The following is a 23,930-nucleotide window of genomic DNA, read 5'->3' as shown; positions in this document are numbered from 1 at the left end:
GCACAGATACACCACACATCCCTAGTGACAGCTCATCTAGTGACGGCTCACTTAGTAGCACATCTAGTAGCACATCTCAACAGTCATCAGAGCAATGATTAAGGAATTATTCAAGGGATTGACAATACTACTGGTGGTCAGTATGGGAGAAAATAGACATCCAAAACATACAACGGACTGTGCCGTGGCCATGGCCGCAATAGCAGCTAAACAAGGCATTCTAAACACAGGAAAAACATATAATTTGGTATACATTAAATCAAAAGCCTACAAGAACATAGGAATACAGGGAAAGCTGGGGGATTACATATTAGGCGAAGCCATTAGCATCAAATGTGAAGAGGAGGGAACACTCAACATAGAGGTAATTTGTGATAAAAGAGGATGCAGGGAAACCAAGCAAGACGTAACTGTTACAGTACATGAAGCCACAAAATGGGTAAAAATCAAACCAAGGAAAAAGAGGACAATTAGAAGCCTAGAAACAAGCAGTCACTTAGGGAGATGGGATCCCAGTACAGACCTAGCCCGCACACAAGGGTTGAAGACCAATTTATTTTACCAATGGTTGAAATTTTCGGCTAGGCAGATCAGTGAAAAGCCTTGCATAGCCTGTCACCGGAAAGGTGTGATACCTCAGGCTAAACCCCTACCTGATATCAACAACTGTTATAGGAGTCCCCAACATAACTCAGACCAAGCAGAATGCTATACACAATGTGTTATGAAAATGGCAGTAGGTGATGAAAAATATGCTGCCGACAGTAAACTTTGTCCAGTGCCCCTAAGTACAGAAGGAACCGTTCCACCTATGATTAAAATAGAGAAAGGGATGATACACCCATTCTGTATAGCTAAAGGCTTAGTAGCACAATACATAAGCGATTGGCAGGTAGGGACGACCCAGCCAAAACACCACATACAGTGTATGCAAAAGCAGCAAGAATACAAACCGGCCAAAACAGCATGGAACATTACCGTCTGTCACACCCTGCCAGCAGCAGGCATACAGTGTGAACAAATAGTACCGGCCACAGGGGGGTCTGTAATTGGACTGAATCTCACCCATGCTTCATGGGTATCTACTCCAAATTTAGCTAAGGGAACGGTACCCTTAGCTGACATCTTTTGGATATGCGGACAAAAAAGGAAACTCCTGTCATCGCTGTCCCCGAATTGGAAAGGCCTTTGTGCTCCTGTGATGCTCACAGGAGCAATAACAGTAATTGAAATGCCGAATTCAATACAACCCATGCCACAGAAACTTCGTAAGAAAAGAGGAATAATGACGTTTAAAACAGACTACAACATCACAGTAAGAAACGGGATACCAGAAGGGATACCCCGACAGTTAGAAGCCATAGACAGTAGCAGAGTTAAAGCAGATGAAGATGCGGATAAATGGGGATGGGCATTGGCTCTGTTTGGGGTTACTCCAAAAATCCGTTCTAGGTTCCAGGAGGTGCAGTGGATTAATTACTTGTGGTATAATCAACAAAGATATTTGAATTGGACATTGGCAGCTGTAGGAGCCTTAACCGAACAACTGCACGCCACCTCGCTAATGACAATGCAAAATAGATTAGCTATCGAGATGATGATGGCTGATGAACAAGGAGTTTGTATTATGATCAAAGCCACCGAATGTTGCACAGCTATTCCCATGCGTACAGGGGAAGACGGAAATTTGACAGAGCTCTTAATCACACTTGAAGAGATGCAACAGGAACTGTTAAGTAACTCCATAGGAGGGAGAAATGAAACTGACGATTCTGGATACATTGTAGGGAATGGAATGAATATTGGCCCACTGTTTTCACTGTTTGGGACTCTAAGGAGAGGGTGGATATCATGGAAAGACTGGTTATACCAGATAGGTGTAATCTTGGCACTAACAGGGGTGGCGGTCTTGCTGGTAATATGTTGTGGTATTCCCTTGATAAAATTTCTGGTCAATAAATTGATTTCATCCACAGTAGGACAGCTCCCACTGTTAGCCATCTGAGCCCTGGAAGAAAGCACAAACGAAACAGACAGAGAACCAGAATATATGGAAATGGATGAAATACCAATTATCCTCCCCGACAGCCCCCAACTCCCTAATATTGTGGCGTACACCCCAGATAGGGAGGACTGGGATGGACCGTGCTTGGTGATATTGTAGACGAGGAAGAAGACATGCACGCACATTTACATTCACACACATGCACCCACAAAAATGAGGGATAGGATAGACAATATCTGAAAGAATGACATGGAGCTGTAATAATGAACGTATATGTATATTACTAGGACACAGGAGTATGGCTGAGAGACCAGACTCCCCTGATCAGGGACCTATGCCTGATCTGCCTCTATCAAGTCTGATTGGACTCTCAGAACTGTTTGGAGAAGAGGATATACAGGAGGGATGGTCGAGACATGATTGGTCGCCACAGCCGCCTTCCATCCAGCAGCTAAACCAGTTGGCAACAGAAGGATCTTCATCGTTCCAGCACCTGGCGATGACGGCTTCACAGAATCTGCCTGCAGCAAGAGTCGGCCCGAGGACTCCACCATCACCTGAAGGACCCTTTGGACTCAGGAACACACCCCTTCCGCAGATGCCATGGAGACAGTCACATGTGCCAGTGGCAACGATACCCTCCAGGGGAGGCAGCCAAGGTCGGCCATATGCAGCAACTGCCCGAGTGCATCCTAGACCCAATTCGCTGCTAGGACCTGTCCCCAGCTTTCCAACCCCAAGGCAGGAGAGATATTCTGATCAGCCCAGTACCTCTGGAGGGGGATCAGCAGGGGTGGACCTTAGTCGAACTCACCCACCAGGACAGAGGGGAGCTTTGTACAGGCTACTAAATGCCCAGAGTGTCCCAACCACTTGCCTGTGCGACATCAACAATACTCCCCCCACACACGAAATGCCTTCCCCCTTGTACTTCCTGTCCCCTGGACTGCACAACCTTAATCTGGTCATGGTCACCCCACAGGACATGGCAATCTTGGTTCGAGAGCTTCGTCTTCCACAAGAGTCTGTTCCAAAAACCTTGGAGCAGCTCCTGCCCCTCACAAATCACATTCCCCATGAGCTATTTGAGGAAATCATGCTACAACTAAGTCAGACAGCTGCATACCTGTTCAGGATACACCGTGACAATGCCAACATCTCTTGTGCTCAGGAGGGCCTCCATACTCAACTGTGTGGTCTTCAGTCTAGTATGGACATGCTAGCCTGCATGATGGAGCATATGGAAAGGGAACAGCTAGGGCTGGCCACCACCACCCTGAATGTGGGCAAGAATTCTCTGGGGGCCCTGTACAACCTGGCCAAGCAGCACAAGGAGCTGGAAAGATCCATCAGAGAACTGCACGACTGTCTGAAAGCCAGAATTCCTGATCCTTCCCCCACTACCCCTGAAAGGCCAACCTCCCCATGTTCCCCAACTTCTCCCAAAACTTCAGATGCTGAGTAAATGCTGAGGAGCGCGGACTGACGTAATGGCACTGAACACGGACTATGATCTTGGTTCTTGAGTTTGAATTGCGGACTGGTTTCAGAAATCTGAGTGTAAATAAAAACAAAGAAGGATATATGTTAGTAACGAAGGTTGGGTAAATGTCTGTTCTTACCATCATCTGCGTAACACAGATAAAGCTAAATGCATACACATAGATATCACATTGCAAAGTTATAAAAAGGGGACCCTTACACGGCGTGTTTGTAGATTTAGTAGTAAAAATGCACCATAGGGACCCCTTTTTCTTAAATTATAGCATGCCTCAAGAGACATGCATCGCCTAAATTTGGCGTCTGGCCAAAAAAGGGCATTAGAAAACAAGCTGAAAAAGAAGAAAAACAAAGTGGAGAATGTTGAGAAATGGCCTATAATGAAAACCATTATATGATTGACTAAGGCAAATGACTTAAGGACGGACATGAAGGGAAACCATTTATTGTGTTTATCATTTAACTAGACATAGCTGCGCTAACCTTAGAATAGTTTCTTGATTGGTTGACTAAATAGTGGTAACGTAGGGGTTATTTGATGCATTTAAATAATAAATGTGTGACGCTTTAACAAAATAATATGTAGAACCAAGTATAATGGGTTGGAGCCTCTGGTTGAGTGAGTCAATAGATGCCAGAAGATGATTGGTTGCACTGATGTCAATGTAAAGCCTTTACTTTGCCATGATTAAGAAGTTGCTGTAACTTGTTTTATGTGGCCATTTTAAGTGCCTTGAATTACACCAAAACTCAATGTTTGAATGTCACCTTGCGTTGATATAATCCAGCTAATTGCTCACCTTGTGCCTTAGTATGTAGGTTCACCTGCACTGCAATATATTTACCGTGTGAAGTATCACTGATATTCATATCCGCACCAGAGTTATCAGTAAGTCGAGTGATGTGTTTTTCTTTTTTATTGCAATGCACAAATGAGGATGTCTTGTCAGTAAACAACCCAAGAGTATAGTTGATGTAATGGGACTCTTTCGAGTCCCAGAGGAGGGACTGTAGAAGAATTTTTAGGTCCATATTTGAACTGTGATGAACTATCAAGTGTCCTGATCCGAACTGTATGTCCTCTGGTTGAACTAGCAGGTGTTCAACCCAAAAAAGGGCTCTATTAGTCATTCAGTCTGTCAGGGGCTTTCCAAGGCCTTTTAGGTGCTTTCCCGCAGGCCACGTGCAGGGGCCTCAGGCCAGCTGCACGTGTGGCTGAGGCCACGTGCGGAGGGGGCCTCAGGCCAGCTGCACCTGTGGCTGAAGGTCTTTTAAAAAAATCAGTTGTAAATCCTTCATGTTTTAATGGGAGCGTTTGTCACATTGAAATAATGGCCTAACACCTGCTTAGGGTTCACTAGAGAACGCTTCCAATAGAAAACCATGTCTTGGGAATGAAATAAATAAAAAAGTCGAAGGAGGAGCGATGCCCGCGGGTCTCCAATAAATAGACGAGCGCGGTTGTCATATTCAGTCTCTCTAGAGGACTCAGTTTGTCTAAGCTCTGTGTCAAAGGCTTAAATAAACTTAAAAACTCTGTGCATTTTATCTTGCTTAAGGCTGAATTATTCTAAAGTGTTGTGTCATTTTCTAGCATATCACTTGCAATTAGTTTGTGTTATCTAAAAGACGACATCCTGAGAAGACTAAAGACGAGCCGCGACAGCTGGTTCCTTGGCGTGCGGTGTTTTGGGAACCGGGACCACACAGGAGGTTTTCCACAGGGTGGGGACCACCCCCAGGCTGATGCTCTTGTTGAAGATGTGGTTGAGGACCTCACAGAGATCATCTGCACAGGTCCTCAGCAGCCTCGGGGACATCCCATCAGGTCCTGCTGCTTTCCTCTGCTTCAGCTGCAGGAGCTGGCCTCTCACCTCAGTCGGAGTTACAGTGAGGGAGGGAGGGAGGGGGGAGCTGAGGTGTGAGCTGAGGTGGGCTGGTGCTGAATACAGTCCGGGGAGAGGAGGTGCAAAGTCTGGGGTGCAGTGGAGGTAACCAGGGGGAAGAAGGTGGGGGGTCAGAGGGCCTGGAGGGCTGGCTGCTGGAGACGTCTGGAGAGCCGGGAGCAGGCAGGGGGGCAGGTGTGGAGGAGCCAAAACGATTAAAGTAACAGTTTAGCTCTTCTGCAAACCGAGAATCTCCATCTGCAGTCCTGCTGGCACCCTGCCCAAATCCGGAGGCGGTCTTGAGGCCTCTCCACACATCCATGACATTGTTCTGGGCCAGCTGCTCCTCCATCTTCCTTCCATACTCCTTCTTGGCTGTTGGGAAAGCACTTTATCCCATCAAGGCTGAGAACTGGATTGGAGTGAATTATCCTGCAGCTCCAGACAAGGGCAGTTAAATAATTTTTTTGATATTAAAGTCTGCAGGCCACAGAGCTTATTGTGTGCCTGCTTTGTGGAGTGATCTCTCTGCATCAATAAAGCAGTTAGATTCTGTAGAGGCTTTCAAGTCCAGACTTAAGACGCACTTATCTTCCCTTTCGTATGGCTAGCATACTGGCACAGTGTGTTACTATGCTTCCTACCCTTTTAAATTCATTTTAATCACTAAACAGAGGGGGTCACACCTCAACTTTCTCTAAAGTCTGGGTCTGTTAGTGAAGCTTAGTAGTGGCTGGCGATCACCTTAGTATTTCTTCTGTTTTTCTTGGTGCTTAATGCTAATGAATTAAGTGTAATTTTTCAGGCTGACTGATTCTGTTTTCTTTTTCTCTCTGTCCAAAATGCAGTTGGATCCACATGCTGGATTGGATGCTTTCTGTGGCGGATGGACTCTACTGGAGGAACAGATCCAACAAGTGGCTCAGTGACCTCCCCCTCCCCCAACGGTGGACTGGATGCCTGCATGGATTCTCGTCAATTGTTGTTGTGTTGTGTTCTGTATTGTACTCAACTCAGCTTTTATTTCTAAAGCACGTTTAAAAGACAGTAGTCAACCAAAGTGCTGTACATAATTAAAAAATGGACACCAAGTTACCCCAAATTATAAATAAATCAATGAAAAACAACAATAAAATTACAACAGGCAATAAAACAGATAAAAGACAATGTAAAATAAAGAGTAAAAAGTAGTAGGAAATTATTTTATTTTATTTTATTTACATAGTGGCAAATCACAAGAACGCCGCCTCGGGTGCAACGCATAAGTAAGGTCTAACCTTACCAACCCCTAGAGCAAGCACACAGGCAACAGTGGTAAGAAAAAACTCCATCCAAAGATCTTGAGGAAGAAACGTCAATCAGACCAGACTCAAAGGGGAGACACTCTGCTTGGGCCACGGTACCGAAAGACTACAAATAAGGTAAAATTTGTCAGCATTAAGCAACAAGAAAAACAGAAGGAATACTAAGGTGAAACAGAGATGTAATTGCTTATTTAGGAAAGGCCAGAGAAAAGAAACAGGTTTTTAAAGAGGCTTTAAAAGTCTCTAGGGACAGTGATGATCTAATATTAAAGAGGAGACTATTCTAGAGCCTGGGGGCAGCCGCTGCAAAGGCTCTGTCACCTCTCATCTTTAATCTGGTTTTAGCCACCTCCAGCAAAAGTTGGTCAGAAGACCTTAAGACTCCGGTTGGGGTGTAAAGAAAAGATGATAACTGATAACTTTCAGTCCAACTTTTTTTGCTGTTAAAGCGAGCAAAGTTTAACGGTCAAAAACCCTAAAATCAAATTAGTCCATCTATTGTGTGTTTGTAGCAGACTGGCTGCCTGTCGCTTGCTGATGACATCATCATTCAGTGCAAAATAGTCCAGATCACTGTGTCATTCCATGGGAATTGAATGCCACAAGTGATTTTATTATTTAAATAGCATCAACAGGGTATCAATAAGAAAAAAAGACATTGGTGGCAATTTTACTTCTGCAATTTTGTGTTTTTATGCCAGAATACATGGCAACGCCATCATTTTCATGATTTTAACACTTCGACATCAGAAATGAAACTATGTTTCTTGAGATAAACTTTCATTCTTGAGGAAATATCTGCAGGAAACACCTAATAAATGACAGGTGGTTTTGCTATAGAACTGTATACCTTTGTGTGGCATATATGGAAAATAATTTAAACATTTGAGGTTTTATTAACTGAAACTGAAGGACTTGATCTAGCATTCATGACCGTTTCAATCCCTGTTTTCTTCTGAGGCATTACTTTCACCAGAATGGTTTCAAGTGCATTTCTGGTTGGCATATGTTTGATGTGGATAAAATGTTAGTCCTAAACATGTCAAATATCCTATCTTTAGTCATTTAATTTTTCATTGGAGAAGTCATGAAAGGTATGCAATATATTTTTATCAGTTTATGTGTGAATAATAATGAAGTTTGTTCATCTTGTCCTTTACCCAAAGAGATATAGGGGTCTACATGTGAATAAGTTTGAAAACTTGGCCCTTTAGGATGTTATGGTAATATGTGAAGTGGGAAACATTTATCTGTTTACACTACTTGTCCACTTATTTTAGGGTGGAGAATAATTGCTTGATGAGATCAGGTTATGTGTAAAAGTGGGAATGGACGAGATTATTAGGACACACATTAAAAAAAAACGTATTTGTCATATTTTGGGTTACTGGCTTCACATTTTACCATGTTCATGTGTTAATTAAATGCATGAATATTTTCACAGCTTTAATACAGTCCAGCCCAGACCATGCATTATCTTTTGATCAAAGTGAAGAAATGACCTGTTCTGTAACTGATGAACTGATTAGTGCAGATATGGAAAATGCCATGGGACAGGAGCAGACCACAAATGATGATGAAAATGTTCAATCAAATTATTCTGATGCTGATTATCAGGATGAAATTGTTTCCCTAGAATCAAGATTTGACAGGGAAAAGGTTATTATAATAGATGGACAAGCTATTGTGCAAGGTATGAAGAAGGTTCCTGGCATGCATACAATTGGTGATCTGGCAGATGCATTTGTCAAGAGGATTGACAAAATGCTGCAGTGGTATAATGAAGGTCGCATCATATTTGACCGGTATATAACTGGATCCCTGAAAGAAAAACATGCAACAAGCAAGCAGGGGCTACACAACCAGTGAAATTCATTATTCAAGAGGCAATGAATATACACAATGTCTCCATGAAGCTTCTGCTGTCCCATCCAGACACCAAGGCCCAGTTGACAGAATTTTTGGGGAGAAGGCTGCTAAGGCAGTATGCTGAGAGTGACAAGGGTCTTATTGTCTTTGGACTGCAGTCTATGCTAATCATTCCAACATAATTAGTGAGCAAATCACTACTCACAATAATGGAGAGGCCAATACACAGATTCTGATTCATGTGATTGATGTAACAACTCAAGGAATGTCAACTTCTTTGTCTTTCGGCTGTTCCCATTAGGGGTCGCCACAGCAGATCAATCGTTTCCACCTCGCCCTGTCCTCTGTATCTTCCTCTGTCACAACTCAGGGGACCCAGGACATCGGCAGAGCAGGCTGTGGAAGTGCTCCCCCCCCAAACAGGCTAACCTCCATCTTGGATTCATTAAGATCTAATAAGTTAGCACTCATCCAAGATTTGACCTGACTCAAACAATCCAGTAATGGCTGCATTGGGTCATTGCCTAAGGACCTTAGTGGCAGGTAAATTTCGACTTCAGTGGCAAAGCAGTGGAAAGATATTTGGTATTTTTAAAAGATACCGCTGAATACAAAAGGAAAAGAAAAGGACCTAGAATGGAGACTTGAGGGACTCCACAGGTCAGTGGAGCCACATCTGAAGAAAAGTGGCCCTGCTTTACACAAAAGCTCTGCTCTGTGAGGTAAGAACTGAACCAGGTGAGAGCAGAGCCTGTAATGCCCACACACTGCTTGAGACGATGCAGCAGAATCACGTGGTCCACTGTGTCAAAGGCAGCTGACAAATCTAAAAGCGTCAGGATGGCAGGACTACCTAAGTCAGCAGCTAAAATCAAATTATTAAAAACTCAGCAGAGCGGTTTCGGTGCTATGTCTGGGTTTGAAACCAGATTGGAACTGTTCATAAATGTCATGCTGATTATGACAACTTGACATTAATCAAAGCGACATGACCAGAAGTTGTCTTCGGCTTTTTTGCTCTTCGGTTGTATGCCGACTTGTCAATACAGAAACCAAATGACACTTAATGACAGCAGTCATAAATATTTATGACATTGACATAATGTTTATAACACATTCATAACGGTGTCATGTAACAGTTATGATAGTGTCATGCAACTATTATGATGATACCTTGAAGTAAAGTGTTACCATAATGGGTAATGAAATGTTATGAGTGACATTATGAGAACATACAGGTTGGTGCGGATGCACATTTCAGCACGGGCAATATGTGGCACAGATGTGCTGCAGTGCAGCTTTTGTTTGAAAAGCTGAATGCAAACTTGCAGAGTGACTGCCTCTTACGGTTGATTCCACCTGCATCCTGGAACTATTTTACTCCTGCATGAGCACAGAGGGGTACTTTGCTATGGTTACCTGTTTTGTATGAGGACGGCAGAATGATGGAGACTCGGATACCCCAGGGCTCCAGCTCATGGCGCAGCGTATTGATGAAAAGGTTGAGTGCTGCTTTTGAGGCGCCGTATGCTGCCAGGGAAGGAAATGGCTGGTCACCTGATAATGGAGCCACAATACAGTCATGCCACGGTGCTGTTCAGTACAAAGTATTTCTCAAAGTCATCTGTACCATGAAATGAGCCATCTAATCCGACCGCATCATGCAAGATTGGTCATTTTTAGAATGTTTTTCAATCTTGAATATGTGGATCCCTGACATTATGTGGATTCTCACCACAAAAACAAGCATAAAAAGAAAGAAGCGTGAATTCTTTCTCTGCAAATGATTTGCAAGTGTCTGCAGATGGGTGCAAACAGCACCTTAATGTGTTACTTATTCAGGAGGCACACAGCTGAGTGTCGACCTTTGCACACCTCTACTGCTGACCAGCATGAGCGGCGGAGCATTGATGACTCCTCGGGAAGTTGAGTCCTTTTGTCAAAAATTGGTCATGTGATGTTCTTGCCTGTTTGTGTTGAACCTTTTACATCCTTTGGTCCATTGGTATATGGCTCTGATTTCTCAGATCTCCTGAAATGTAATTAAACTAAAAGGTATAAACTGCTATGTAGATTTTTTTTCCCTCAATCTAATGCAAGCCATGTTAAATTTACCACTTTAAAATCTATTAAACAGTTTCTGTTAATTTTTAACAGTCTTGCTGTACAAATGCTGAACACTTCATTTGAATAGTACTAATAGTAATTGAATGCTACTACTACTACCGATACTAATGCCTTGGTGTGAAAATAATGACCTTTGGTCTTGACCTTCACAAACAATGACATTTTGGGTTTATTAGCAATACCTTGGGCCATAAGTGAACTTGGGCTTTGTCTTCCATTGTGCACAAAGCAGTGCACAGTGCAGCCCATATCTGCATTCAGCGTACGTGTGCTCTACTTTCCCATGTACATATCACTACCTGTCTGTTACATCTTAACATGTCAAATGGGTTCTGTTGGCCCGCTCACATTTTTGCTCATCTGTAGTGGGATGACTGTGTCTCCAGCAGCTATAACAGCAGAATTATATTGTTGATATTCCACATTTAATTTCTGGGATGGAGTCTCTTAATTAGTGTTGAACATTTTCATCAAGGGAAATCTTCTCTGCATTTTTACAGACTTAATCTTGCTGTCAGGTTTTGTGAAAATTGTTTTGTTTGTTTCCCAGAGTGGCTCTGCTAAAAAAGTTCCAGCAGATACAGCAGAAAGAGGACAAAAAAAAAATCCATCCTAAGTGGGGGGGTAACTAAATATCTGTTCAAGCTCTTTTCCAATCCATGTTTAGCCTCTAATTTTCTGTGCAGATGTTTCTCTGTTGGCAGCAGCAGGAGCTATTGTTCATCTCAAGATAATTACCAAAACAACTGGTTTTCTTCCCAGAATTCACAGTGTGATGTTCTTATGCCTACGATGAAGAGGCTTTGGCCTGTTTTGACAGTCCACCCATAGTTTGACTTGACAAGCAGCCAGCTGGAAGCTTCAGTAAGCTGGGATCAGCTGCCAAAGCAGGCCCCTCCCCCAGAGACAAGCTGAAGGCTTGTTTCTTCGTCGGACTGAAACTAATCTGTGGCTTTCGTCTGCAGGAAGGGAACACATTGTTCTGATGGTAGTTACAGGAATAAACCCACCTGCATGGAGGGGTGTGTCCCCCCCCCCCCAAAAAACCTTGATCATTTGAATGTCACATTTGGTGGACATACCGGCTGGACTGGAAATGGTCACAAGGCGTCCTTTGGACTGCCGCAGGAGTGGGAGGAAACTCTGCGTGACGTTGAGCGTGCCGAAGAAGTTGACCTCCATGCAGCCTCTGTAGTTTGACATAAGTGACAGCTCAGCATCTCCAAAGTTTACGCACACTCCGGCATTGTTCACCAAACCCCATAAACCTGTTAGAACAACACATAATACAATACACTTAGGTCCATATACATCTGGACAAGGACAAAGTGTTTTTTTTCACTGTGTATTAGAACTGAATGCAAATGGTGAATATCAGCATCTAATACATTCATAGCATCCAGGGCCATTCTTGCTGATCTAGTTTGCACAATCTAAAGTGCATAGTGCAAGTGCATGTGAGGCGTGCCCAACTCCATCGAGTTATTCACATGGTTCATAACCTGGGCACAAAGTACATTGCAAAAATTTTTTTAAACTTGCAGATATTTAGGAAGATGTTGCCAAGACTCTTTCACTTAAGGCTTTCAACTTGATTGCTCCTGTGCAGCCACGTAGTGCCTTGCTCCTTGTAATTCTGTATGCCATAATAATGGCAGATTCTTTGAATGCACGGAAGAAAAATGTCATGTTTGCTTCCACACCAGTGGAAAAGAATCAAGAAAGCAATCCTCACAAATATCAGTCATGCTCAGAATAGAGCAGTGCAGTCTCATTTGAACCCTGCGTGATACCGCAGGATTTGACCACTTATGGGCCGTGGTGGGCACAGTTCCGCTAATCCGCTAATTAGTGAAGATAACATTTTCATTAGCGGATTAGCTTTTCAGCTAACTTCAAAAGCCATCAGCAGACCAATTAGCTTCTACTACATTTAGTTTGATAACTTTCAGCAGTCTGCTGTTTTTTCTGGCAGAGATAAAGCTGAACAGTCAGAAATATCTGCAAAACCTAAAATCTTACATGTTAAATTTTGGCATGTGCCTTGCAATAAACAGACCACTGTGAGAAGCTCAGTCCTCCCTCCGTAAAAGTGAGCGGACAAGTTGCTGCTGTTGTTGTTGTTACTGTTACTACTATTACTGCTACTGCTACTGCTACTACAAAAAAAATGTAACTTACTTTTAACATGCTGATACAGCGTGGGCAGGAAGACATGAAGTGCAAAGCACCTTTCACTCATGGTTTCATTTAAAACCAACTAATTCCAGACAGTTTATGGAAAATAATGGCAACTGTCATTTTGACAAAGTGAAACTATCAGCTATATGTTTTAGTTTTAAAGTAATGCACAAATTCTAAAGGTTTGACGCATGTGGCGAAAGGCATTATGAGAACATTCAAATGACCTGCTCTCATCACTTCCTCCTCCCCCCCCTCTGTCAAAGTGCAGAGGACACTGGCATTTACTGGATGGGAGTGTAAATAGACCAACATATTCAGAACATCTCAATATAAGTAGATCACAGATCTCAGGCATTGTAAAAACAGACACACAAGTTACAGTAACTTTACAGGGGGTGTCAAAATTGGCATTTTTTTATTGTTTATTTCAGTTTCACGACAGTATATCATTTTAAAGTACCACAATTCACCCCACTGAGATATTCCATAATCCCTTGCGCACCAGAGAGTTGCTGCAGTCAAAATAACACTGATACATATCGACTATTGCAAATGAACATTATACAACCAAAATATAACTTTTATGCCTTTCATAACATTTTTTAAGAGACTGCTGCATGAGATCCTGAATCCTTGCTAAAACAAATATTCCAAATATTCCGTGTCTGCTACCTGCCTGGAACTTCATAAACACAAACAGAATTTCAAACATTTTATATATATTATTCTGGAACAAACAATGCTGTAAAGGACAATAAGTAGTATGTTAAAAAGCAAATTTCAGTTTTCTCCAGAATGACATGAACATGAAGCGATCATGGCTCAGCGATTTCCCGCCCACTGTAGTAATGGTTAAACAACCTGAGCTTCTCGCTGGTTTACATAAAACAAACAATAACGTCTATAAACCCAGGTCATATATTCACAAGGGTTTTATGCACAATATACAAAGTTTTATGTTGGGATGAAGTTAATGCTGTTGTTCGTGTGCAGTGCAGCGGTTAAATTGCAGCCTGATTATACAGTCTCAATGTGAACTCTGTAAACTTTTGTGACATTTTGCGGGATTTGAAACTTCAATACCACACAAATTACAGTTGGTCTATTTACACTCCCATTCAGTAGATGGCAGTATTCTCTGCATTTTTACGGGGGGGGGGGGGGTGATGAGAGCAGGCATTTGAATATTCCCATAATGCCTTTCGACACATGTGCCTGTTTAACTTCAAACCTTCAGAATTTGTACATTTCTTTAAAACTAAAACATATAGCTGATATTTTCACTTTGTAAAAACGAAAGAGGTGACATTAATTTAAATAACTTGTCTGGAATTAGTTTGTTTAAAATTCGAACCATAAGTCAAAACTGCGTTGCTGTGCATGACTCATGTGACATGTCTGCTAGAGCTTTTTTTTTTTTGGGTGGGGGAGCTACCCTTCCGTTTTCTCTGGTCACCAGGGGCCTGTACTACGAAGCAGGGTTAACTTACTCAGATGTAACCCAGGGTCAACCTCTTAAACCGTGGTTGACAAAACCTGGTTCCCTCAAGTGGTGGTAAGCGGTACTATGACGCTGAATATGATGTTGATTTGTTGAACCTGTGTTAACCTAAGTGGAGTATGTGCGCGTTCACATAAAAGGGGCATTTTGCAGCACAGGTCACCATTTTTTCCAATGATGACGCGGTCACCTTACTTTACTGAAGAAGAATGCACAATTATTATGCGGAGCTACGAGGAATTTAAATTAATGTTAAGGGGGAAATCGAACACATCGTCTGCCAATAAAGCAAGACAGGCTTGTTGGAAACGTATTGCTGATCGGGTAAATGCGTAATTGTTCTCCAAATCTGTTACAGATGATTAGCCCGTGGAATGTCTGATATGTGTAGAAAAATGCCCCTCTTCCATTAATTACGCCCAGATGCAACATGATTCAGAAGTGGCCATGGGCCTACTAATAAATGTTAGGTTAATTTAATGTTTCCTTAATAGGCTACCTTGACTGTTTGATTGCTATTCCTAATCCTGTCAATATGTCAGATGCAATAGCAGTGCCAAACGCACCTGGCTGGCAGCAGGTGAAAATGAAATATAAAAACATCCTTCATCCTTCAAAACGGTAGGTTTATATTCATAGCTTGATAAGCCCCACTTCGCCTAATTAATGGACATGCATTAGACCTATTTTGATAAAACCCTTCTTTGATTTGCACTGCAGATAAATGGCCAGGAAAAACGCCAAATGCATCCAACAGTTTAGATAGAGCAAGTACTACCTTGCGAATCATACAACATACAGTATTCTTGCTCAGATGTTCAGCATCACCGAAGGAATACATAAATTGTCCACTGGCAGAATATCTAAGCGCAAGGCACATGATCTGCTCGATCGTCGGGGCATTGCTACACTGTAAAAAATGACTTTTTTGTACAGGAAAACACTGGCAGTTGTGATTACCAGGGAATTCCTGTAAAACATACAGCAGCACAGTAGATAACATTACAGACATTCTTCTTCGACTTTATTTAACCAGGTAAAAAACTCATTGAGATTAAAACCTCTTTTTCAAGAGTGACCTGGCCAAGATGGTAACACAGAAGAAAAGTAGTTACATCAAACACAAAACACACACATTCAAGAAACAGAATTGCAATACATAGTTACAGAACGCAATTACACAGTCCAATTGTCCTTAACTCTCTGTCCTTTATCGTTTTAAATTCTCCCAAAGTTACAAGATGTGTCAATTTGAGGTCCTTCTGCAAAATATTCCATGTGGACGGGGCAGCAACTTTAAAAGCCTTTTTGCCCAATTCAGTTCTAACTCTTGGGACCTGCATTAGTATAACGTCCTGAGAGCGCAGGCTATAAGCACTGAGGTTTCTACACATATATGAACACAAATATGAAGGCAGAAGTTCAAGAATACATCTATAAATAAAAATCAGCCAATGAGAGCGTCTACGAACAGACAAGGATGAACAATGTGCAGCGGCATATAGTGATCAGTGATGTACACAATAACTGCAGCCAGTAATAAAACGTAAAGCACAATGGTATACAACATCCAGTTTCAATAAAAACTGATGAGGAGCATTCATAAAAAGCAAGTCTCCATAGTCCAATAAGGGCAGAAAGACTGTGGTAATCAGTTTTTTTCTAGCTTGCAATGAAAAACATGATTTATTTCTAAAAAAGAAACCCAGTTTCAATTTTAGTTTAAAAACAAGTTAATCAATATGTGATTTAAAAGACAAGTTCTCATCAATTAAGATGCCCAAGTATTTGTAAGATGTGACCGTTTCAATTTCTGCTCCGTAAATGGTTGACAACTTAGGAAGGGAAAATGGAAGCTGCTTGCCATTTGAAAACAGCATAGTCTTTGATTTGTCTGCATTCAGCACCAACTTGAGCTGTTTCAAACGGAGCTGAACAGTGTCAAAGGCCGACTGAAACAACTCAAGGGATTTTAAGGCTGAGGAAGCGAAACAGTAAATTACAGTGTCATCAGCATAAAAATGTGACGCAGCATCAGACAAATCATCGCAAAGATTATTTACATAAATTGTAAACAACAAAGGCCCCAGTATAGAGCCTTGAGGTACTCCATTTTGTACGGGGAGGAAAGAAGAAAAAGACCCGGCAGCCTGAACACACTGCGTTCTCTCTGATAAATAATTGGAGAACCAGTTTAAGGCCCGGTTAAATAACCCAATCTTATGGAGTCTATCCACCAGGACAGCATGATCAACTGTATCAAATGCCTTTGACAAATCTATAAACAGAGCTGCACAGTATTTTCGACCATCTAGGGCCTCTATAATGTCGTTTACCACATAATATGTGTGGATTTACAGTGAATGAACCACGGCTGACTTACATTAAAGGAACTGTTACATCTACAAACAAGAGCTCTTTTTTTTTGTACATTTAACCGCTGTATTTTTTACAGTGGTGACCACAGCTGCCAGCGTCTTCCTGTAAAAACAACAGCCTTTTATTACAGTGTACGATGGATGATGTTACAGACGTCTGGCCCGATCAGCTGTCATAGATTACCAATTCCCTCGTCTGAGGATCTATATCTTTCATAGAGAATATCGTCCGGGTATGTCAGCGGATTCTGGCGGTCTTTAAAAACCCTCGCCCTGCGGAGAGAGCCCCCACAATTTGTGCCCCAATATCAAACGGATCATCCAGATAGGCCGGCATTGTCTTCGGAGTGATGCAGGTGGATGGACGGTACTTATAAAGGGAGTGGTTAAGCGGAAACCTCACGCTAATCCTGGAACATAACCTGCTCGGAGCAGGTTTGGCGCAAAGCGTAAGTTGCCGTGGCAGCATGCCTCGATCGAAACCTATCCACCTTTCATAGTACGGGTTAACCGGGAAGTTACTCCACACATCATCAACTTACTCCACAAGTTACCCTGATAAGCCAGTAACCCCGCTTCGTAGTACAGGCCCCAGATCTCTTTTGCTGACAACTTTACAGAGAACCAGAATACTGTGGGTACTTTGGTAATTTATATCCCAACAGGGGAATGTTTTTTGTTTTCATATTGGGCAGCTTCAAATTTTATTTAGTGGGCAAAAACAGCGCTGGGCTGAATTGCAATCCACTTGGTGGGTTTTTAGAAATGCATTTTATATCCAATTTGAAACAAAACCTAGGAGTGTAAAACTTCTACCATAGACATACAAATGTCTTCTCTCAGCCAGTCAGATTACTGAAGCACCTTCTCATCCCACCTTCACGCAAAGGTACGATCTCACACATTTGTTTTGTAAATTCCAATAATTATGAAATAGTAATCATTCATCATTATGCACAGAAATAATCATTTAAAATGTTAAGTAATTTACCTTCTTCTAAAAGTGCACTATGTGTATGCACGTGTGCACATGTGCGTGAGCGCACTGAATGTGTTCTCACTGCTCTTGGTCAAATAGGAATAGGTTCTATGTCATTTGTCTGCCTTTACAACACGCAGTGTTTGGCACAGTTCTCTGTCCCAGCTGCAGCTTTCCAGAGAGCAGAGGAGTGCACTGTAGGCTAATCAGTAGGTCACATCATGTCACCTTTGACATGATGTTGGCTTTGTTGTCAGCATTTTATTGCTGTCGGATTTTTATGTATGCTTTGGCTGCTTTGCTTTTTATGACACACTAGCCTCAGCAATAGAGACACTGAACAAAAGCTCTAATCCCATGTTTTGGATGGTTTTGTGTATGTTTTGCCATTTTTTTTTAATCACTTTTGAGCTAGAAACCAATATCTAATATCTGACAGCACTGCTCCCTTGATATTTTGGGATAGGAGCATGGAGTGTTGTTCCTCATCTCTGACATATCGTTTTTAAATTACAAAGAAGCTTGAAAGTGCATTTGCCGCAACATGACAAATTATTTTCAATCTAACATGGATTTTGCTGGTAAGAAAAATACATTTAAATATTCCTGCAGTAAAAGGAGACTACAAAATAAAGATGTTTTCATCTGTTATTCATTTTCCTGAGTTTTTGCTTTTGATAATCTTTTCTTTTGAATGTCACATCGACTTATTCCTACTAGGCACGTGAACCTCATCGATTAGATATGCACCTTGATAAGATACGAATCACCCCTGTTCCTGATTCAATGAGATTTCATATGTATTTGATGGCGATTCAGTTCCTCATAGTGTGATACGATGCAATTAATGATTTGTATTGATAAGATTTTATCGATATCGATGCCATCATCGATTCCGCTTATTGATCCGATTCTTTATGGATTCCCTTATCGATACCTCTTGTGAATTTTTTGTGTACTAAAAGTAGGCTTTACAGGTTTTGTATGTCAACATTTTATTGAGTCTTAAAGTAAATAAATATGAAATTGGTCACTGGATCCTTGATCTCTGAACATAAATAAAAATCAATAAAATCTGTGCATGGCCACTGGATCCTTGATGTGCATGATGGATCCTTGATCTCTGGACAGAAATAGAAATAAACAAAATCTGTAGTTTTTGTCAAAACCATTTCCTTTCAGATATTAATGACACAAATGTAACTCCATAGAATATGAGCTGAGCTCTTTAGCCGGCTGCTGCACATCAGGATCAATGTTTCATAAAGAACAAAGGACATCTCATTTTGGGGAAATAAACAGTTTTGGTTGGTTGTAGTTTATAGTATAACGTTTGGAAAACGGCGATTCGCTCTGAAGTTATTCATTCAGGCCAAAACCTGCATGGGTCTTTGGAGCTGTGCACTTAGTCCCACAAAACAGAGGATATTATTATTACGTTTACCTGATGGACAACTTCAGTTTATGCACCAGCTCACGCCAGAGAACCATTGCATAAAACTCCGGTGTGGAACAGAGGACGATTCTGTTTCTTGTCCACTACAAGACAAGAGTCCCAGTTTGTGACCTTAATCCACACAAAGGTCACTCACGATTAACACCTTTAAATGGCTTTGAGGGGGTTAATGAAGACATTGCAGACCTGCTGCTTCAAGCAAAGCAGGGAACCAGCGAACAGCGGGTCGAAGCGCTGCTTCGTTGCTTCAAGCAGACCTGCTGCAGTCTGCAATCAAGTAAGAGAAATGATGATTTCCCAATAAACACCCTCAAAAACAACGGCTGCTCCAGTGTCCCGAACTAAAGGACCGATAAGGGAATCGTTAAGCAAAAAGGCTTTTGATGTCATTATATTTGTTGTGGTAGAAATGGGCTTTGAGGCCTCCGTCAGTGGTGCATTCAATGTGCATTGGAAAAAAAATTGATGCGAGCAGGCAGCGAGCGATGCAACACGATTCAACCCGTCAAATAAATCTATGCACACTGAATGAATCGATACGCTCACATCGCGCAAATTTGCATCTAGATACCGATTCGTATATGAATTGATTTTAGTCTCCACATCCCTAATTCCTACTACTCCTTCAATGTTGCATTTTTTTGTGCAAAAAGCATCAGACAAATTTCTCAGTAGGCCGTATGGTCCTGCGTGCACCCCCCCACCCCTGCCCCCACAACCCTTTTTGTATCATTAAAAAGCTTAGGATGGCTAGATTACAAAAAAATATTTGGCAGCAGGAAATATACTGGGTCTTACTATGACATATGAGCATTTTATTGACCTACCCAAGCCCCCTCCACCCCCAAAAAATGTTCAATTATGAAATCTGATATTTTTCTGCACAACATAAAGTTACCAAATTGTTATCTTTTAAGCAAATGGGATATATAAGACACCAAATGAAAGCTGTCTTTATATAGAATCAACTATATTTTGAATTATATGCACAGCTTTCTTGTTCAGATCAGGGGGTACACTTTAAAAAAAGGAACTGCTGTCTCAATGAGAAAAACTGTAAAAGTGATGTAACAATTTGCATAGATTTTTTAAAGGTTTCTTTTTTCAACTTAGTTATTTCAAGTTTCAACTGGGTTAATGCCAAAAGATGTCTCTAGTTAAGCTGAAATAACTTTAGTTAAGTTGACATAACGTAAAAAAAAAAAAAATCAATGCAAATTGTTACATCACTTTTTCTCATTTTTTAGAGGGCATGCCTTCTCACAAACCCCCATGTTGAAGGTTGTAATGACATACTCTTGACCTCCTTCATTGGCCTCTTCTGCTACTCACAGGCGTCCTTTGACAGTTTTGTATTCAGTAATAAGGTGATTAGTGCAGTAATCCGATGTTGTTATATGTCACAGTGAGCCCCAGTATTTTTACTGTTACCAGTTATTTTTGTAATCTAGACATCCTAAACTTTCTAATGATACCAAATTTATAGGGTTGTGGGGAGCAGATGCATGCTTGACCATGCTGACCCCATGGTCTACAGGAAGTGGCGCTCTGCATTTTGAAAACACGCATGGCAACATACCAATTTCTCATTGTCTTCTGATCATGTGTGCCTACTTTCATTGAAATCGAATGGATTTTTGTTTTCCTTTGGAAAGTCTTCAACAAGATATTTAACACAAAATGTAGATTAGGACACAAATGTTTGGCGCATTGCAATTTTGATGGCTGAGTCAAACATGAGAGGTTTTCTGCTTAGAAAAAACTTCTGCATGCAGAAAGTCAAAATGACATGAGTGAGAACAGCAGCCATCCACTGTGACTCCCTGAGGTGAAGCATTTGGGTGCCTCTTATAACAACTCCTCCACCGACTGCCTGATCTCCTCCATGTCCCACCGGGGGGGACAGCCTCCCCCATCCAACTGTACCTGGACCCTGTAGCCAGACCTGTTTTGGTGCAGTCCACCAGCCAACCCGGGTAGGAAGTAAACTTGTATAAAACAGTGAACCGCACATCCTGCTGCACCCACTTCACTAGACCACACAGATATAATGTTTGTTATAGCAGCATGATAGAATCATATTGATTAGCTTGACACTTGAGGATGCCTGAACGAAAGGCATGTTTTGCTCTTTCGAACAGGGTGACTTTAATTTTCATTTTGCAGTTATGCTACATGCAATTGTTTGATGCTGAAGTTGCTGTGTTCTTACAGCTCAAACCTTGGTGAGAGGATTTGTCTGTTTCATTCTGCAGTGTCTGGGCATGCTGTGAATGTAAAGCTCCAATCAGAACATCGGTTTCTCTCGCTCTCTTGCATTGCTTGTGAAAACAAGCCTGGCTCGTCCTTATCTGATGAGGTCTGAGCTGGAATCTCTCACGTTTGTCCTAACAGCTTTAATTGAAGTGCTGCAGTGTTTCACAATTGCAAACACAAAGAGAACATCCATGTTGGCAGGTGCTCAAATACCTGAGTAACATGTTCTGGTAAAGTCCCGCCTCCAGTATCTGGATACACAGGTGCCAAAACAATGTTTGCATAATACATACTGCTTTTATTATTACCACTTGGTCTTTAACACATTATTACATTTGCTAACCAGGTTATATTTTTAATAGTTAGGAAGATTTGTCACAAATCTTTTCAAACAATATCTAGACAATATGATAGACAGGTGAGGCTCGGGCTGAAAAACAGCCCATTCAAATTCAGTGCAGATCCACTTGAATGTCTTTGTGGTTGTGTGTGTGTGGGGGGGTTTTGTGCAGTTGCCAGTCAGGATCCAGGGTGGTTTTGTAATGTGGTCAATGATGCAACACATGACTCCAGGCATTTCCTCCCTGACCCGACTTTATCAGAATGTGAACATCAGCACAAAATTCACTCACTATTCTGTTTCCATGAGCAGCTTGAGATCAGTGTGAAGTATGAGGTCTGTGATGAAAAAAGCGGCCCTTTTTATTTTTTTCAAAAAATAAATGGATTTGATTCATATGTTTTTACGTCAGACAAGCTTGAACCCTCGTGCGCATGCGTGAGTTTTTTCACGCGTCGGTGACGTCATTCGCCTGTGGGGAGGCCTTGAGTGAGGAGTGCTCCACCCCGCCCGTCGGAATCTCTTTGTCTGAATAGCTGCTGCAGACAGCGCCACTCCTCACTCAAAGACTGCCCACAGGCGAATGACGTAACCGACAGGTGTGAAAAAACTCTTGCATGCCCACGAGGGTTCAAGCATGTCTGATGTAATCACACGTGATTCAAATCCATATGGTTTTTGAAAAAAATAATAAGGTCCGTTACTTTTATCACAGACCTCGTACATCTACAAATCCATGGACAGTGTCAGTTGACTATCATTGACATGCAGTTTATTTGTTTAGCTTTTTTTTTTTTTTTTACACATATACATATGTATTTGCAATAACCTGGTAATGCACTTTGGGGGACATTGTGAATGTAATTATGTGTTGATTGTTCTTTCCTATCATAACACCAGCACTTACTTGTTCATTTTTGCAATGGGTCCATTTTACAATGTAACAACATCATTTTTATTATCGTCATCCTCGACCAGTGTGGTTTAAGCATAAACACTTGCAATTGGTATCATAGGTGGCAGTACTGCACCTTTATGTACAATCCCGGTAGCCAGTCATTAGAAAAGAAGACTGAACTTTATACGTTTTTAAAGAAGAATAAATGTTAACAAATAAATTATATCAGAATTCATTACAAATTTTCTTAAATGTTGTCGGATTCTGGGGTGGAGCAGTATAGTTGGTCTCTTTTCTTTTAAAGCGCAAAGCCATGTAGGGCTGCTTTCTTTGAACAAGAAGGAGACTTTGCCTGCTGCATGAAATGTAACACTAATCTGAAATACTGTGGCAGAGCCACCAACTCCATGATTTACCACGAGCAGGGAACCTACTGTACAATGACAAGAAACCACCAGCTGTGTAGGAGGAGAGGCCTGTGAATCCTGACAGGGAGCTAAAATGCTATCAACCTTAATATGCATGACCCCTGAGCAGCTAAGCTCCAACTGCGGGGAGAAGATGTCTCTGCATGTGTCAACAAATCACTCTATAGACATATCAATATGCACCGCTTGTACTGACATCACATTTCATTCATATCATATCGGGAAGTGTTTATGAGCGAATACATCAAATTTGACAACATTGATGACAGTCCCACTGTGTAGTACTCTTGTCCTGTTTTACTTGTACCTTTGTGAGCTGGTAGATATTGGGAAAATGGAGTTACATTGCCAAAATGTAGACCTGCGTTCAATTCCCACTCATAGTATTTGTCTTTGTCCTTGGATAAGATTCTCCATTAGCATTGTATCAGTCCACCCAGCTGTAAATGGGGACACTCTTGGCTATATCCACATTTTACACTGACTGACAGCAGCACCTCATGAATGAAAACAGGGTAGTACCAGTGTTCTATTGCAAACTTCCTGCTATACTTCATATTTTATGTAACATGCCTGGTTTCTTTTATAGAGTATGCAAAGTGTTTGTTTTGTGGGACACATTTTTATTCATGTTAAAATGTGATATCAAGATCCAGGGTGGTTCTCTAGTGTGGTCCATGTGGAAACACATGGCACTGGTTAATATACTGTAAACCTGAACATAAATATTTCTTTACAGTTCTACATGTGACATATTTCATGATGCCAGACAATAATATGATTTATGTCTTAAATTTAGTGGTACAGTCTGTAAAATCT

At 41.5% G+C, this 23,930-nt stretch overlaps 1 protein-coding gene across 2 annotated transcripts in view; it reads right to left on the bottom strand.

The window, feature by feature from the left end:
• hsd11b2 (hydroxysteroid (11-beta) dehydrogenase 2) overlaps nucleotides 1-23,930 on the bottom strand; it is a 79,818-nt gene that overhangs the window by 25,844 nt on the left and 30,044 nt on the right. The window contains exons 3-4 of one of the 2 annotated variants that reach the window (XM_034184974.1): nucleotides 11,774-11,959; nucleotides 9,984-10,121 (exon numbers count right to left, since the gene is read on the bottom strand). In XM_034184974.1, the coding sequence (XP_034040865.1) occupies nucleotides 9,984-10,121; nucleotides 11,774-11,959 (324 nt within the window). The remainder of the gene's footprint in view (nucleotides 1-9,983; nucleotides 10,122-11,773; nucleotides 11,960-23,930) is intronic. The other variant, XM_034184982.1, reaches the window with a different exon arrangement.

This window comes from Thalassophryne amazonica, chromosome 2 (genome assembly GCF_902500255.1).
Source record: "Thalassophryne amazonica chromosome 2, fThaAma1.1, whole genome shotgun sequence".
Classification (NCBI taxonomy): domain Eukaryota; kingdom Metazoa; phylum Chordata; class Actinopteri; order Batrachoidiformes; family Batrachoididae; genus Thalassophryne; species Thalassophryne amazonica.
This window is presented reverse-complemented; position numbering and strand designations above follow the sequence as displayed.